The sequence below is a fragment of the Muscardinus avellanarius genome (assembly GCF_963383645.1).
Source record: "Muscardinus avellanarius genome assembly, chromosome: 4".
NCBI classification, from domain to species: Eukaryota; Metazoa; Chordata; class Mammalia; order Rodentia; family Gliridae; genus Muscardinus; species Muscardinus avellanarius.
In genome coordinates, this window is record NC_137789.1 from 148,290,853 (window position 1) to 148,308,717 (window position 17,865).

At 45.6% G+C, this 17,865-nt stretch overlaps 1 protein-coding gene across 1 annotated transcript; it reads left to right on the plus strand.

Moving 5' to 3' along the window:
• Positions 1 to 790: 790 nt before the first annotated feature.
• Positions 791 to 17,282, plus strand: LOC308262641 (pancreatic lipase-related protein 2-like; the record flags this gene model as incomplete). The annotated part of the gene is made up of 12 exons (XM_080695217.1): positions 791 to 839; positions 1,742 to 1,896; positions 3,366 to 3,491; positions 4,479 to 4,613; positions 5,157 to 5,268; positions 6,826 to 6,945; positions 8,107 to 8,226; positions 10,464 to 10,582; positions 12,549 to 12,678; positions 14,292 to 14,403; positions 15,265 to 15,432; positions 17,219 to 17,282. The coding sequence occupies 12 exons, from the start codon at positions 791 to 793 to the stop codon at positions 17,280 to 17,282; spliced, it is 1,410 nt and encodes a 469-aa protein (XP_080551343.1).
• Positions 17,283 to 17,865: the final 583 nt, after the last annotated feature.

Consider the following 17,865-nt stretch of genomic DNA (forward strand, 5'->3'; position numbering starts at 1 on the left):
CATCCACTTCATCCCTCAAGTAAGTGAGGTATGCATCCTTACAAATACACACTTCTCTTAAATGGGGAGTTCCAAGATCCCCAAGCTGAGCAATATGTCAAGAGCAACAGGACAGTGGGATGACTTTGAGGTACCTGTGTCCAAAGGGATTTTGATTGGGAGATGCTACAGCCTGGTGTCCCCCTATTATTACATTGGGAACACAATCTTTTGGCAACCAGATCTGAAAACTCAGATTAACAGAGCCCTGTGCTGTCCCCAGGGTTAATCTTCCTTTCCTCCGGCATCCTGGGTGTACCTGCTCTATGTGTTTATGATAACTGAGGTTCAAAGTACGCATGTGCAGCCCTATCTCTCCTGACCTGAATTTTCCTCAGAGGAGTCCAAAGGATAAAGGCTGGTTATAAAAGGCCATGGCCAACCTGCTGAGCCTGAGTGCAAGCCCCACTGCAGTACAGTAAGTCACGGCCCCACCTGGACAGGTTGCCTAGCAGGGCTGGGTCACTGCAGGCTGCTGGGAGATGGCATTCAGAAGCAGGGAGCCACCACAGGGATTAGACTCTGAGTCTGGGGTCCCAGGGAGGTGCTTCTGGGCTTCCTGAGCCTTGCGAGGCCTCGTCATCAATGTCTTTAGCCAGATAAAGAGCCCCTGAAGCCCAAGCCTCCAGGGCCCTGTTCCTTCACCTTCCCATATTTGCTCCAGAGCTTCTGCCCAGTCTGGGTTCTGCCCTACCAGCCTCACACCTGCGTCCCCGGGTGACAGTGTGTGTGTGTGTTTTCTTCCATGCAGATGCTGCTGTCCTGGACCATCGGCCTTCTCCTGTTGACCACTGTCAGAGGTGAGGATGCTGCCACCATCCCTATAGGGAGAAAGTGACAGCCTGTGTTAGGTATCATAGAAATATAGGGGCTAGGTATCATAGATCTACAGGTTCTAGGTATCATAGAAAGATAGGGACTAGAAATCATAGATATACAGGTGCTAGGTATCATGGAAATATAGGAACTAGATATCATAGATATGTAGGTGCTGGGTATCATAGAAGTACAGGGACTAGCCGGGTGTGGTGGCACATGCTTGTAATCCCAGCATTCGGGAGGCTGAGACCAGAAGATTGTGGTTCGCAGACAGCCTCAGCTACTTAGTGAGGCCCTCTGCAACTTAGTGAGACCCTGTTTCAACAAAAATAATACAAAATAGGGCAAGGAGTATAGATTGGAGGTTGAATGTCCCTGGGTTCCATCCCAGACCCACAAAAAAATAAATATAGGGACTAGGTATCATAGATATACAGGTATTAGGTATCATAGAAATATAGGCTGGGTATCATAGAAATACAACTGCCTCATAAGTGTTTGCTATTAGTTGATATTTGATATGTAAAGGCCCAAGTGAGGTTTTCCTACAGGAGTTGTCTTAAGGCAGTGGTTATAGATCAGACATTGCCCAACTTGTTTATAACAAGGGGTACTTATTAAACATGCTGTTTCCAAGGCACTCAGACCCTTTGAATTAGAGTCTCTCAGGGCAAGGCCTGGGCGTGTGTCTATGCAATGAAAATCTTCACCTTCAGGTGATTTTTAGCACCACCGAAGTTTGGAAAGGGCTGATGACAAAGATAAAGACTAGTCTCAGCCTCAGCCAGCCCTGGGCTCCTTCCCGAGGAGCCTCCCTGCAGAGATGACAGTGCGCCTTCCCAGAAACTCACTAGGGTTCCGGTTGTTGTTCTTCCTGCCCCAGGAAAAGAGATCTGCTATGAACCTTTTGGCTGCTTTTCCGATGCATCACCATGGGCAGGGACCCTCCAGCGGCCTATAAAGATACTTCCCTGGTCTCCCCAAGACATTAACACCCGATTTCTTCTGCACACAAATGAAAATCCAGACAACTACCAGGTAAGAGTGGCCATGAGATGGTGGAGGGAGGGGTCTGAACCCCACACGGGAGCTGTCACGTGGCTTTCTGAGGCATAATCCTTGGAATTCATTCATAATTCTTGGAAGTCATAATTCCAAGGCATAAAACTGCCTCGGAACTTTCCACGGATGCTGTCCCACTAATGATAAACCTAGAGCCATCTTGGCTCTAGAGATTATAATAATCCCTGAGTATCTGACAAAATCTACAGATGCCTAATCCACAAACATACACATTCACATACACTGGGGCACAGAGATCTCCAGGGGCTGCCCCGGCATTCAGCACCCTGTTCCCTGAGAGGACGAGAGGATGAGCAGCATTTATGGATAAGCCCAGGTGTGCCCCTAGCAAAGTCCTATTTCCTTTCTACATCGGGCAACAGAGGAAGAGAAGTCCCTCCGTATTGGGGTAAGAAGCTGTAAGTCCTTCCCCAGGAGCTAGAAGACAAGTGGATCGGGGAGGACAATTAACCATGAAAGATAAAAGATGAGCACCTTTGGTGCAACCTTCTGAGCCAGATGGAAGGCTTGCCAGATGGAAGCAGGCAGCCACTAGTGACAAGATGGTTTCAAGAATGATAATGCTAAGAATTCAGGCAGTTGGCAGCTCCAGTCCCTGACAGAGTTTAGAGGGCCAGCTATCTGTCCCTAGGTCCCTGAGGTCCCCCACTGTGGGACTCCACATGGCAAATATTTCACGGGATGCCCCCAGCCTGGAGTCTGGATGGACAAAGTTACTGTGTGATCCTTCTGATGTCTTGTCCTGGCAACTGGCAGGAGGAGGATGGAGAAACCCTGTGGCCCAGGAGTCTGTTCTAAAGTCTTGTGGCACCGCTGAGCTATATCTGCCCTCACCTACTGCTTCTGGCCAGGGGTTCTTCATGTCTCCTGCGCCAGAGGCCTCTGGTCACCAGGGGAAGCCTACGGACCCCTTCTCAGGACAACATTTTTAAAATGCATAAAATAAAACATATTGGATTACAAATGAAATCGCTTTATTAAAAACCAGTTAGCAGACCATTAAAAATATCTAAGTATGGAACATGGTATCATATGTGCTGCTGTACCATCTGACTGAATAGACTTAAGGGTTGATGTAACAATGACTATCATTTAAAATGGTCATAAAGGACACTTTGGGATGTCTGTAACAATTATAACGTGACACAAAAACATCAGCTGAGGACAGAGTCACAGGTGTTGCTAATTCCATTGTGTTTTGTTGCCTGGCTTTGTGATCAACAGAAATACTAGATTTTGGATACAGGTACAAGAAAATAGGAAGTGTTGAACTTGAATTCTAGCCACAATCCCAGGTCAGGAACACCTCAGAGTCCGACCTGGACACTGCGGGGGTTGGACCTGTGATCTCGGTCATACCGGGACTGGTGCTAGCAGGTGTGGAAAGGCCAACAATTCAACTTCATCTCTTCTGATTCAACCAGCTGATCAGTGCCTTCGACCCAGACACCATCGAGGCTTCAAACTTCCGGCTGGACCGCAAGACTCGCTTCATTATCCACGGCTTCATCGACCATGGGGAGGACGACTGGCTGTCGGACATGTGCAAGGTAGGGGTCCTCCTCCTCACCTGGCCACGCCCTGATGAGACCAGCACCCTGGACACAGGTTCAGATACTGCACCCCTGGCATCCCAGGATCAAGAAAGGAAATATTCCAGGGAGAGAGGATTCCTTCGCAAAGCCACCAGGGAAAGCCTGGTTCCCCCTGTACACCCTCTTTCAGCCCACTATCTCCTGTGAGGCTCGAGGTACCCAGAGCCCAATAAGAAATCTCAGAGGCAGCCAGAGCCAGGCGTGGGGGTGCACACTTGAAATCCCAACATTTTGGAGACTGAGACTAGAGGATTGCAGTCCTCAGTCAGCCTCAGTTACTACTTAGTGAGGCCCTTTGCAACTCAGTGAGATCCTGTTTCAAAATAAAGAATAAAAAATAGAATTGGGGGTGTAGCTCTGAGCTAGAAAGCCCCTGGGTTCCATCTCCAGTACCGCAAAAAGAAGACATATCAGAGGCAGAAATGTGTAATACCACTCGACATTTTATCTCTGATGGTTGATATAAAACCCCTGCGTGACCTTAAAATGACCAAATCTTGCCCTCTTGACGCATTGCTGTCCCATAGAATGTTTTATGATGAGAGAAATGTTCCAGATCTGTGCCGAGCACAACAGAAGCCACTAGCCACATAAACCGAGTCCTGAAATGTGGCTGGCACAATCGAGGAACCAAACTACACATTTTCTTGGGTAGTTGATCACCTCTGACCTGGTAACGTTTTTGACCTTTTGACCCAGGTTAGTAGTTAATAATAACCATCTGTGAGATCTTAGACCAGATGCCTCAGTTTCTATCCACAGCTGTTAAGCAGGAGGAATATTCCCAGTTCAGAGTGCTGCACTGAGGGCCAAGTTAGATCACGACAAGCAGGAGGAATATAGCTAATACCAACCAGGTGCTTCATGGAGCGAATTCTTATCTCTGGGTTGTGCAACTAGGGACTGCTGATAAATTGGGGTCTCTCTTTCTCTGTTCTGTAGAACATGTTTCAAGTGGAGGAAGTAAACTGCATCTGTGTGGACTGGAGTGGTGGGTCCCGGGCCTTATACACTCAAGCCGTCCACAACGTTCGGGTAGTGGGAGCCGAGATCGCCTACTTCATACAAGTGCTGTCGGTAAGGCCCCACCTGAGCCTCCTCCTGTGGGGAAGGGGGCAGAGCCAGGGACCCAGAAGCATCATGTTGCACCCCCTGACACCCTGAAGCTGGGGCGGGTGGGCAAAGGCTGAACTGAAAACCCCTCTTCCCCCCGTACTGATTATCCTAAAGATACGCACCCCATCATTTCCAAACTGTAGTGCCTGGGGCAAACTAACCTCTTCCAGCCTCAGTTTCCCTTTCAAAATAGGCTCTTCCTGGCAGGCTCTTCTGGGAGCTGGAGAGCAGGCTGGCTGCCCAGCGATGCCCAGCAGGGAATCTGAGTCTTCATTGGGGGCAGCTTTGGGGAGAGGCTTTTTACACCCCAAACTGCAATCGGTTCTGGAGGGGCCTGAGCCTGTGCCCAGCCCCAGGAAACCCCAGATAGACATCTCCAGCCAGGCCCGGTGCGGGTCAGCCGCGGGCCCAGGTAGCTGCAGTTGGCTCTGCAGCCGCTGATCGATCGGCAATGTTGCCACATGCACTGGCCGCCTGCGGGACTGATGCGCCCTTCTTTCACAGACCCACCTGGACTACAGCCCCGAGAAGGTGCACCTTATCGGCCACAGCCTGGGCTCTCATGTCGCCGGGGAGGCGGGCAGGAGGCTGGAGGGCCACTTGGGCAGGATCACAGGTAGGGTCGCACTCGCGGGTTGAGTCCCAAGACTCAATGCAAGCCTGAACCCATGCACTTCCCACACTTCCCACAGGAAGGGCACCCTGCTGATCCTCCAGGAGCCGATTTTAGAGAGATAAAACTTAAAAACAATTGTCCCAGTAAAATAGATGACAGTATTGTTTCTTTTTGGTGTGGGACTGGGAATTGAACCCAGGAGAATTCTACCTCTGAGCTACACTTTCAGCCCTGTTTGTTTGATTGTTTTGGAACAGGGTCTATCTAGATTGCTGAGAGTCTTGTTTATATATTAGAGACTGCCTTTGTACCTGCAGTCCTTCTGTCTCAGCCTCCCAAATTCTGAGATTGTTGGCATGTGCCACCATGCCTGGCACAGCAATTTTAAAGACATTTATAAATAAGAAAAATATAGTATATTAAACCCATGATTTCAGGATTAGTGTAGTAAAGAAAAAAAGAGAGAGATGTTTAATTTTTCAATTCCATAAGTCTTTCTTGAATATCTTGGCTGAGTCAGGCACAAACAGAAAAGGCAAGTGACTGGCGGAGACCCAGCCCAGCACAGAGAAAATGCTCAGTAAACAATGAATGAATGACTCATGAGGTCGAATAATGCACACAAGGCAAACACAGACACCTTTTTGTTTTGTGCAGCAGTTTGATTCAACATTCCACAAATGTCTCCTTTGCTTGGGACAATGTGGGAGGCATTGAGTGAAGGTGGGCTAGCCCATGGTTATGTAGACTTGTAGACCTTTTCAGCTTACCAAGTCTGTTCTCTTGCATCTTTCCATGGGGTTTTCACAACAACCCTAGAAGGTAAGGTTCTTCTTCCCCCTTTCTCAGTGAGGACAGACATGGGACCTGGAGAACCAGGGCAGGAACATAGGTCAATGCGTGCCATGCTCCTCCCACCTCTGTTCCTCTTTAAAGATGAACCCTGCTGCGGGAATCCCATAGTTCAGTTCAGGAAGCAGAAAACAGAGAGGGCAAAACAAACAAAGAAACAGACAAAAAAAAAAAAAAAAAAAACTTGAAGCAGAATGAATACATGCCAAATAACACAGTGGCTAGAATGGGCTCAGAAAGGAGAGCTTACATTTTCCACGAGGAGGGGGTGTTCCAGCGAGGTCTTGGAGGAGGAGGATTTGTATGAAGGAAGAAGACGGGGGACACAGCAGGCCGGGGACTCATGAGAAAAGACACAAACGCAGGGAAGCTCAGGGCCAAGAAGAGCTGGATAAGGCCTCAGGAGCTTTTCCTCTCTGAGGGCAAAGGCTGGGAAAGCCAAGAAGAGGGCGCACAAGGATCCCGCCGAATCCCCAGGGAGCCAGGCACTAGAGATTGCACAGATTCTCCAGGGGACTGTGTCCCCAGTCCTTGCCTTTCTGTCCCAGCCTCTTTCCCAAGTGGACCAGGAGCTACAAACTCAGTTGTCAGAACAATAGTCCATGGTGTGGGACACTTTGCCCGGTATTCCTCACGATAGTTTGGCAGGTGCCGTTAGATCCCGGTCTTCCGCTCGGTGCCACCTGTCCACCTTGTCCCTTCTAGGACTGGATCCGGCAGAACCATGCTTCCAGGGCACAGCAGAGGAGGTTCGGCTGGATCCATCTGATGCCATGTTTGTGGATGTGATTCACACGGATATTGCTCCCATTGTCCCTAACCTAGGTGAGTCCTCGATCCCACCTCCCACCTCTTGATGACCAAGGTTATGACTGATGACATTGGGTCCGGGTGGACCCCTATCCCCAAGGAGGCGCTATTCAAAATGGTTAACTACAGGGATGGCTTGGGTGCCAGGCACAAATGATCAGCCAGCACAAGGCCAATGGTATTAGCCCACAGCCCCACACTGGACCAAAAAGATAAAAACCCTTCTGCAGTCTCCAGAGGCTATCACTCAGTCTTTAAACCCTGTGTTCTTCCCAAGCTACCAAGATCCAAACTGGCACATGTATTTATTATTGATACTTGACTTACACTTACAAAATATCAAAGTAATTTTTGAATTTTTTTTTCTAATTTTGCGGAAGCTTGGGTTACAGTTTGTTTGGTTGAAGGCTAAAATGTATCCCTTTATTTAATTCTTCTAAAGTCAATGTCCTTTACTCAGTATTTTCTCAATATGTCTACTCATAAAACTTGCTGATATGAGGTGTGTTTTTCATGGTGGGGGTGATGATGATGGGATCATCACTAACTGAATATTTACCATGTGCTGTATTGAATATTTTACACAATAACACAATCCTGCAACATCCTAAAAAGTGGATATTTTCACCATTTCATAGCTAAAGAGTGGTTAAGTAATTTCCCACACAGTCTTTGAGTAGAACTAGGATTTGGGCCACGGGCCTACGTGCCTAAAGCCAGAGCTCCCAGCTATTATGCTATGGTTCTCAATAGAACAATATACTGTTGTGTAGTCTCAACACAACACTATAGTGTAGAAACCAGAATTTAAAAATTATTAAAGTAATACAAATTATACCCAACATGTACCTACTGGTGCCTAATAGTATCAGTTCATATCAGTGTTGTCCAGGGCCTCCTAAGACAGACAAACATAACTATATGTGTTTCCCACTCACCAAGAACCCACCTTCCCCCCATCTTTCTTTGTGTGTGTTCTCTCCTTCCTCCTCATCCTGCCAAGTTCCCATCTTTGAGAACTTTCTGCAGAGCTAGAAGTTATGGTGTCTGTGATGAGGAGAAATTGGCCCAAAGGCCTCTTTGTTCTTTTTGTAACAAGTTGAACATCTCCATGTGGACATGATCTACCTTTGGGACCACTTACCATCCTACTCTCTTCTGCTTCAAATGTTTCAGGTTTTGGAATGAGCCAAAAGGTGGGCCATCTGGATTTCTTTCCAAATGGAGGAAGGCAAATGCCTGGATGTAATAAAAATGCCCTTTCCACCATCGTTGACATCAATGGATTATGGCAAGGTACATATATGAAAGAAGCAAGGTGGCGACTGCTTGCCTGGGATGAAGGCAGAAAGTATGGGTCTGGCCACCATGATGCTGATATTGCTGCCACTTACAGAGTGACATCCCTTCTGTGTCATCCCTTTTCAAAACAATGTGATGAGATGTTTACTCTGATTAGTCCCGTTTTACAGATGCAGAAATTGGAAATTAGAAATGCTACATAGCTTGTCCAAGGCCACCCTGTATTTAAGCCCAATTTGTGACTGTATGGCCCTGCTCTCATGCCCCAGTCTATGCCATTTCCCCCAGTTATCAGGATTCTGGGCAAGTGCCAGATGGGCACAGTGGCAAATGCTCACCAGGCCTTCAGCACTTGTTCCTTGGAGAACTGCAGAGCATAAGCAAAAATGCGGAGGGGTTTGACTTTCTTGCTATTTACTGTTGTTGGGTCCTCCGTAATGAAGGGGATAAGAAGACAGAGGAGGGAAGTGCTCTGTGGGTTTGGGCTGTGGGTGGGGTCAGGAGAGGCCTGGATGTCTGCGGGACCCAGGGCAGATCCCGGCAGGCCGTTCCTATTCATCTGAGAGAGCAGGATCCTACCTGTGTTATTAGGTGATCTCCTTTGTCCTGGTCTTTGGTGATTCCTCTTGCCTCTTCACTGAGATCTGGCTTCACTCTCCGGCCTAAAAGAGAAATTCTTGAATCTGTAATTATCCTATTTGTCTTTATTTTTCTGAACCAGAAGTTCCCCATAGCTTAAAACTATTTCTTGAGCACCCCAGATACCCCAGCAGCCTGATGAGACACTGAGCCATGACAGGCCAAAGCAAACACTAAGCACACTCTGTTAAATAGAGTCTAGCGGCCTTCTGTGCATTTTAGTATTCTGTGTGCTTCGTGTCCAAGAGCAGCGTCAATAACACAACAGCCAGCATCCGCGGGCAAATAAGGGAAGCTTCTGACCTCTCAGCTCCGCGCCAGGTAACTCTCAGGAAGACGCGGCCATTCCACTTTCCCCGAAGGAACCCCAGAGTCACGATAATAGCCACCCCCTTCCAGAAGTGATGGGCGAGTCACACATAATAGGAACGACCCCAGGCTTAATTAAAGAGGCAATTTAGAGTGAACAAGCCCGTGAACGCAGAAGTGTGTTTCTATTGTGCTGTGCTAGACTCACCAGGTGCTGGGCCCTGGGAACAATTAAAGCCACTTTCTCCTCTATTATGGGGAGCCCGGGCAGCAATTTGGGATGAAAGAAACAATTAAGTTTAAAGCAGGCTCTGCTGTCTGGTGACAGCACTGGTGTGGGGACTGGGAACCCGGCTGGCGGGCCGCAGGGCGCTGGGCAGCGAGCACGGTGGGGCTGCGAGAGCAGATCTACCGTGGACACAAAGGGGATGTGTGGTCCTCGAGGGGTGGTATGAAGAACCCAGCAGACCCCCAAGAATGGCCCCACGTGTGTCCAGGGTCACTGTGGGTCACTCCATGGGAAGTTTCAGACCGAGTATCTGCAAAAGTGAAAAAACAATTTTCTAAATGAGATGACTTTGCTTTAAAAAAAAAAAAGTGGTAAATAAAATGCATTAAGAGTGGCCAGGTTTAGCAAGGCAAAGAAGAGGCTCCCTCAGCCTGAGAAGGGGGCTCCTGAGAAAGGCCTGTGGGGCCACGACCAGTCCTCCACAGCCTAAGCACCCCACCACAGGCTCAAGGCCCTCACAGGGAGTGGTTTTAAAGTAAGAATGCACTCCAATCATTTAAGCATGGAAAATTTTTGTTTAAAAAAAAAATCAGGATTCTCACTTCTTGTGGAAAATCAGAAAACCATGTGGGATCCCTTTAAGAGCTACTACCATGTGCATGTATGTGTGCTTGTATGTGTAAATATACACACTCTCTCTGCCTCTTTATCTCTCTCTCTCCCCTCTCTATATATCTTTAGAGAGAGGGTCTATCTGCCTGTCTCTCTCTCTCTCTCTCTCTCTCCCCCTTCTCCCTCCCTCCCCATGTCTGGTCCTAGTTTCCTCATTTATGTTATGTGACTGGCCCCTAAAACCCTGGACAAATGTCCTTGTTAGGACTTGTCACTTCTGAGCTGTTGCCTGGCCCTCAGTAGCCCTCCTCAGCAGAAGCCCAGGTGTTCAGGAGGCCCACACTCCTCCACGAAATGTGGAGGCACCTGCTGGCCTGGCCGGAGGCCCCACAGGTCGAAGGTGAGAAGCCTCCTTCAGCTCTCCTGGTCTTTGCTTTCTCAGGAATCAACAACTTTGCAGCTTGCAACCATCTCCGAAGCATCGACTATTACTCAAACAGTATTCTCTACCCCGACGGCTTCCTGGGCTACCCCTGTGCCTCCTATGAGGAGTTCCAGAACGTAAGTCACCCCAGCTTCTGGGAAGATGGTGGAAGCCCCGCTGGTGGTGTTCTGTCCACACTTCTGGAAGGAGGTCATGGAAACGCTGAAGCTTCCAAAGCCGTCCTTCCCAGGGGCAGTGGGCTAGAGGGCAGACACAGAACTGGCATGCTTGGCCTACCCCCAGCTCCCCAACTTTTCATTCAGTGCAATCTCCATCTGTGCAGAGGTTAAAGAAGAACACATGACTTCCCTTTACACCCATCACCTCGACATACCACTTGCTAACTGTGTGTGTGTGTGTGTGTGTGTGTGTGTGTGTGTGTGGTGTGTGTGTGAGAAAGAGAGAGAGAGAATATTTATAAATACTTCAGCATTCTTCTCCTAAGAACAAGATCATCCTCCTACATAACAATACTCAATAAATTTAAATTTTATATACTAATAGTTCCTAATACGTAGCCCATATTCAGATTTTTCCAGTTATCCATGTGATGGCCACTAGAACTGTCTACCTGTCTGCCTGCCATGCTCCTCTCCCCTCCCTCCCTCCCTCCCCTTCCCTCCCTCCCTCCCCTTCCCTCCTTCTCCCTCCTCCCTTCCTCCCCTCCCTCTCCTTCTCTTCCTCCCCCTCCTTCTCCCTCCCTCTCCTTACCTCTGCCCTCCCTTCTTCCCTCCCTCCTACCCCTTCCTTCCGTCCCTCCTTCCTTCCTTTTTTCCTCCCTCCCTCCTTCCCTCTGTATTTCCTTTCCTCCTTTTGCTTGCATTGCATGTATTGTCTTTGTCATCTCCTTTAACCCGGAATTGTTTCCCATTTTTCTTGGTCTTTCAGGGCACAGAGACAGTTAGAGGACTCCACACCGGGCATTTAGTAGATTAGTCCACACTCTGAAATTATTTCTTTATGATTCAATGAGTGAGATTAGGCCTTTCTCAATGTATCAAATCAAAGGCATTCATCTAGTGGAACTTTGTCCATTATTTGGTGACATAAATTGTTATTATTTGGTTAAGGTGATGTCTGCCAGATTTCTGTATTATGAAAATACTGTTTCCCCTGGATAATGTATTAGGTGATATTGTTTTTCAGAAATAACTCCAGTGAAAGTTTGGATTTCCACTGATAATCCTTATTTAAATTGATTACATTGCAGGTTGTAAAACTCTAGTATTTTAAAATATATTTTCCTTAAAGATAAAAATTTATATATGTTTAAACTCGCATTTTTTCTTCTCAAAACTAATTTTGATCTCGACATTCTGAGATGGAGTACAGTCAAAAGGACCTTATGTGTGATCTTCAAGGTTTATAGTGTTCAAGGAGCAACCTCGGCAGGCTGGTTACTGCTGGGGCATAGGTAGCCACAGGGCCCCCAGCACCTGTCTTAAGCTTTCCACATCACAAAATAACTCTGTACACAGTATATTTTGAATGTGGTATGAAGTCAAAGGTCAGAGGAAATGACCCTATGCCATAAAGTGCTCGCCTAATTTAAAGCCCTAATTAATGAACTACCATTTGGAGAGTATCTAATGGGAATCAATTAGTCTAGAGAAATAATTCACATAAAAGCGAAAATAGTCATGGATCTTCCCTTTCTCTCCCCTCCTGAAACAACTTGTCTTTCCTATTTACTTATCCCTAGAAGCATTGTCTTGCATTCCCCTCCCAAGTTTTAATGTCATCACTCCTTGTATATGACTTGTCTTTTGCAACTATACTCTAATTTTTAAGGGCTACTTTATTGGTCACTCTTCAGGAACTAGCACAGTTCTGTGCACAGTTGTAGGATGGCTCATGAACTCATGGACGCATAGGTAGATAGCTGCACGTATGCGTGGATTAGTGGGATGGAGGAGAGAATGAAGAGAGTAAATGGCAGGGTGGGTGGGCAGGAGGAGGGATGGATGGATAGGGAAGGTGGACTGACTCATAGAATGAGCGAGGCAAAGGCCTACTACTAACAAACACAACTTTTCCCACTAGAACGATTGTTTCCCTTGTCCGGCTGAAGGATGCCCCAAGATGGGGCACTTTGCTGACCAGTTTAAGGGAAAAACCAGTGCTGTGGCGCAGACCTTCTATCTGAACACAGGAGACACTGCTAACTATGCTCGTAAGTTTCCATTTTACTCTTACAATAATAACTTGTAAATAACTTAAAAAGATGCACCAGCTTTATGTTATCCCGAACCTCAGGACCTGTGATAGCAACTGACAGAAACTCGGCCGCATCCAGCTTAAGCTATCGTGTAAGAACAGTAGAACAGTGTTTGTCGTGGGTCCCACGTCCACCCCTCTAGCCAGTAATTCTGATCAGCAGCAGAATGAGGTACAATGAGTGGCCCAGGCTAGCTCACATGTCCACCCACCCCTGAGGCAGGAAGGACGCATCTATTAACAAAGGGAGCAGGAAACTTGAAGCAAAGTCAGTGGAAATCAGGAAGTCACTGTAGTGACGATTCTCTCTCTCTCTCTCTCTCTCTCTCTCTCTCTCTCTCTCTCTCACACACACACACACACACACACACACACACACAAACACACACACAGAGTATTGTTGATGTTGTTTTGTTCAGCTTCTCATTAAAGAGGAATAAAATGGCAAAAATACAGCAAAACTAATTTTCAACAAATAATACCATATAATGGCTAGAGAGAAGAGCCTTATTTTCCAAGGGAGTTTTGTATTTAAAATAAATTACACAGCACTTTATAAAACACTTTTCTCATATGGTATTTCATGTAATCCTACATTTATCATAAAAAGATAATAGCTTGGCAGTGTTACTAAAGTCTTACCTGCGTATACTTTTCTATGGTATATTCTCATAACATATTATAGAAAAAAAAACATTTGTATGTGGCATAGTTTGTTCAAGAGTTCACTGTAGCTTTGTTTTTAGTAGAAAAAGACTGAGGGGAAAATCTAAATTTCCCCAATTGAAAAATAACTACTACATGCTATAGATTAAAAACTAGGTGACACCGTTAATAGGAAGAAGGATATAGTTCTATGTGCTGAAAAGATAAATACTTTAAGGCATTTTAAATGGAAAAGCAAGTTATAAAACACCCAAATATGTAAGTCTGTTGATGCTACCACAACAGAATACCATAGACCAGTGGTTTGTAAACAACAGAAATTGGTTTCACACAATCTCAGAGGAAGCTGGAAGTCTAAAATTAGTGTGCCAGCAGGGTCAGTTTCCGGTGCATACTGCCATCTTCTTGTATCTTCCCACACTGTGGAAAGAGGGTGAGAGAGCCCTTTGGGGTCCTTTTTATAAGGGCATGAATCTCATTCACAAGGGCTCTACAATTGTGGTCTAATTATCTCCCAAACTTCCCCTCTCCTAACTCACTGGGGGCAGGAGTTCATCTGGATTGGGGAGACACAAGTATTGGGTCCATTGCCTCATGGGTCAGTCAGGGCACGCGTGTGCAGCCACAGGTCACCCTTCATTCATGAGGTCACATGTTTTGTTCTGCTGAACTATAATGGTTACTATCCTCTGAATCTCTTCACCACAACCTAGAATCTGAATTCCTGGACCCCAACTCCATTAGAGGAAGCTATCACACACACACACACACACACACACACACACACACACACACACCTTAGCTCTCACTCATGGGGGTTCAAAGCTTAGAAGAATTTTGCTTCCATTGAGTCATTTTTCAAGAAGATAAGTCTGACTGAACTGATTTTATTTCTTTGGACAGGTTGGCGATATAAGGTATCAATCACTCTATCTGGAGAAAAGAAAGTGACTGGGCAAATCTGGATTGCTTTGTACGGAAGCAATGGAAACTCAAAACAATATGAAATTTTCAAGTAAGTCTGATAGTAAAGCAAAATAGCCATACTCTTCATCACAGATTATTCATAAACGATTGAGTATAAACTGCTTTGTAAATCTAGGGAGCTAGTCTATAGGACCATTCAATCCTAGACTGTTAGGGCTGGAAGAAAGCCTTCACATCTAGTTCAATGGCCCCATTTTACATATGAGAAGAGCGAGGTCCAGAGAGAGGGAACTCACTTTTTAAAATGAGCCATGCGCTAGCTCCCCTGGGAATACCCATCATTTGACTTAGGTGTTCTGAGTGCACAATTCCCCCTGGAGCAAGGTGCATCTGTTTGACAGCTTCTTCACCACATGCTCTGTCCCCACACACAGAGGTGGACATGAATCCTGGGCCACCTGCTTGTTGTGTGGTGGTCTCAACTCTTGACTTATACTGAGTATATGAGTATGAGTAACATGGTAAATATGTGTTGAGTGAATGCCTGACTTCATGGTAACATTAAAATCTGGTCGTGTGCTAATTTTTATAACTTGATACAGGAGCAAATTTCTTTGACAACTTTCTGGGCTGCATATAAGATCTCAACAGTGTCTTCTCAATCAAGTGCTTCTTTAGACAAAACACATGACATCAATTGTTCCTGTAGCAATCTTAGAGATTATGCACTCCAAATGTTTCACAGCTTTCTAGTGATGACTCAAAACAGTGAAAATATAAAGTCCAATATCTTGAAAAAGTGTGTTCTGCCCAAGCACATGTGTATTTGGTATGAAGTCATTCTAGGTAGTAGCCATTATTTGAAGCAACAATAGATTTCTATCCTCCTGTGTATTCATTTGATGTCCACATGAATACCTGATGTGATATTTTATGTCTCTATTTTCAGGGGATCCCTTAATCCAGATGCAGTCCACACAAATGACATTGATGTGGACCTCAATGTTGGAGAAATCCAGAAGGTGAAGTTCCTCTGGGACAACAATGCGATAAATCTTACCCATCCCGAACTGGGGGCTTCCCAAATCATGGTGCAAAGTGGCGAAGATGGGATTGAGTGAGTATCTTTTATTCTTTTATTACATCCAAGTCCGATTATATTTATTTATCACTCTGTGGATGTAAGCCATCCACATAATCACCCACCTATCCATCTATTTATAAACCTGTCTATTCATCTGCCTTTCTATTCATCTGGCATTCTTTTTTTTTTTTTTTTTGTGGTACTGGGGTTCCTGGAAACCCTTCTACCTCCAGGCTACACTCCTAGACCTACATATTTTATATATATTTTTTTAACTTGGAAATAGGGTCTCTTAAGCCAGCAAGGCTGACTTCGAACCAGCACGATACTCCTGTCTCTGCCTCCCAAGCACGAGGATTACAAGTGTGTGCCACCACACCCGCCCCTCATCTGGCATTCTCTGTACATCCACTTACCTATCTACCCATCCACAACAGTCTGCCTCATCTCCCCCAGACATCCAGCCACCCTTTTATCTTCCCATCCATCTATTAATTTATCTGATTGTTCATCTCAACTCTCTGTCCATCAGATTTACTTTGAAAAACCAAATATTATTTTTCTTAGGATATATTCAACTTATCAGGAGCAAGGTCCTGGTTATAAGGCACTGATTCAAGAAACAGGCAAATAAGACTGTTTCTTCTCAAATAATAAGGAGAATAAGTATTTGGAGGAAACTGCTGGTTAGTTTCAGGTGTTGCATAGTTAATAATTAAATTGATTTGAACTGATTTGCCCTGGAGACTATGGCCAAAGAGGAATACAAACTGCTGGGAATCGGACTGCCAGTGGCAATCCTTTGTCATTCTGAGGGACTCTAATCTGTGTTAGTAGGAGTTGGGAGAAAACCTAACTGCTTTAAAGTAGAGAAAGGACACTTCAAAAGGGGATAAGAATTGCAAAACAATGGGATGTTAAAGTCTGAACAAAATGTAGATGCCACACCTCACCTGCTCTCATTTTAAGGTGAAGAAAGTGAGATTTGGAGAATTAAGTAACTTGTCTAAGGTACAATAGGAAAACTATAGGGGAAGAAATCTTTCTGGATTTTGAATTACTTTAGAAAACAAATGCCAAGACTTGGCTCCCTGGCATGACTTAACTTTGCTGGCTGCACAATTAAATCAGTTAATTATCATCTTATTGGAAGGATTATATAGGACAATCGACATGCTGTTTCTTTGTATATGTAAGTCCAGGTATATTCCTTTTTATTAAAAATAATATTCTTTATAAGGATATAGTGTATTTCATTTATCCATTATCAGTTGACAGACAGTTGGGTTGTTTCTAGTTGGGCTTATTATGAGCAGTGCTGTCATGAATATTTGCATAGTAGTTTCTGTGTGGACCTATGTTTTCATCCTCTTGGGGATATACCTAGGTATGGAATGGCTGGTCCCTGATTCTTATAGAGGAACAGCCAGACTGTTGGCCAAAGTGTCTGCCATGTTTTACATTCCCAGAAACAGTTTACAGAAGACTAGGATCTTTACTCAAGATAAAATTGTCCTCTCTGGGCCAGCAGCTGGGGCACTGCTAGGCCGGAACTCATTGCTGGGTCAAAGCAGCAGCTCATCGGTGGCCCTCAGTGATAAGCTTTGGTTTGATGTGGCTTTTGGTGTGATGAGAACCAGAAAGGAGAGGAAGGTGTTCATAGAGTAGGTCTTCTTAGAATCACCTGGACCCTGCCGGGTATTGCAGATTGATCATCAGTGGGATTTGAGTCCAGGGAGTCTGCTGGAAGTTGTTGACTCACTCAGAGTCACATGGCCCCATCTAAAGAGCCTCATGCTGTAACTGTTTTCCTCCACAGGCATCATTTTTGCAGCAGTGATACCGTGAGAGAAGCAGTCTTGCAGTCTCTTTACCCTTGCTGAAAGCATGGTATGGTACTTGTCTCTTTGTGGTAATAAATCTTTCAATACATTTGGTCTGTGTTTGACGTTCTCCATGATCTGGGCCACATCTTGGAAATGATTGTTGGGACCGGAGCCAAGCTCACCACGGGTAGTGCCCAGAATTTCTCGCTCACTCTCCGCGGCCACGTCTCTTTCAGGAACATTGCACAACCCCTGCTGACGTGTTTTATTTTCTTAGACGATGAAGTTGTCCCGTTTGAAAGGACGTTTTTGCTCTCTCGTGTTACCCACCTACTTAGCTACATCAAACCTTGCTGTCTACTCTATTTTATGGTCAGGATGAGCACTGAACTCTAAATGTGCCCTCTCTGGATCCCTACAAGCCATAGCACGATTTCATATAAAGTCATCCAAGCTATTATTCTCCTCTTGGTCTTAGCGTTCAATGAATCTTTCACTCCAGCTGACTTACTTATACACAAGGATTCACATGATTATTCCATCATGACCACAGTAATGTGACTTAACTCTACCAGAAACTAATAGAGCCCCCTTTTGAGCTAACAGAAAGAGAAACAGAATTTGTATCAAGATTCTATGT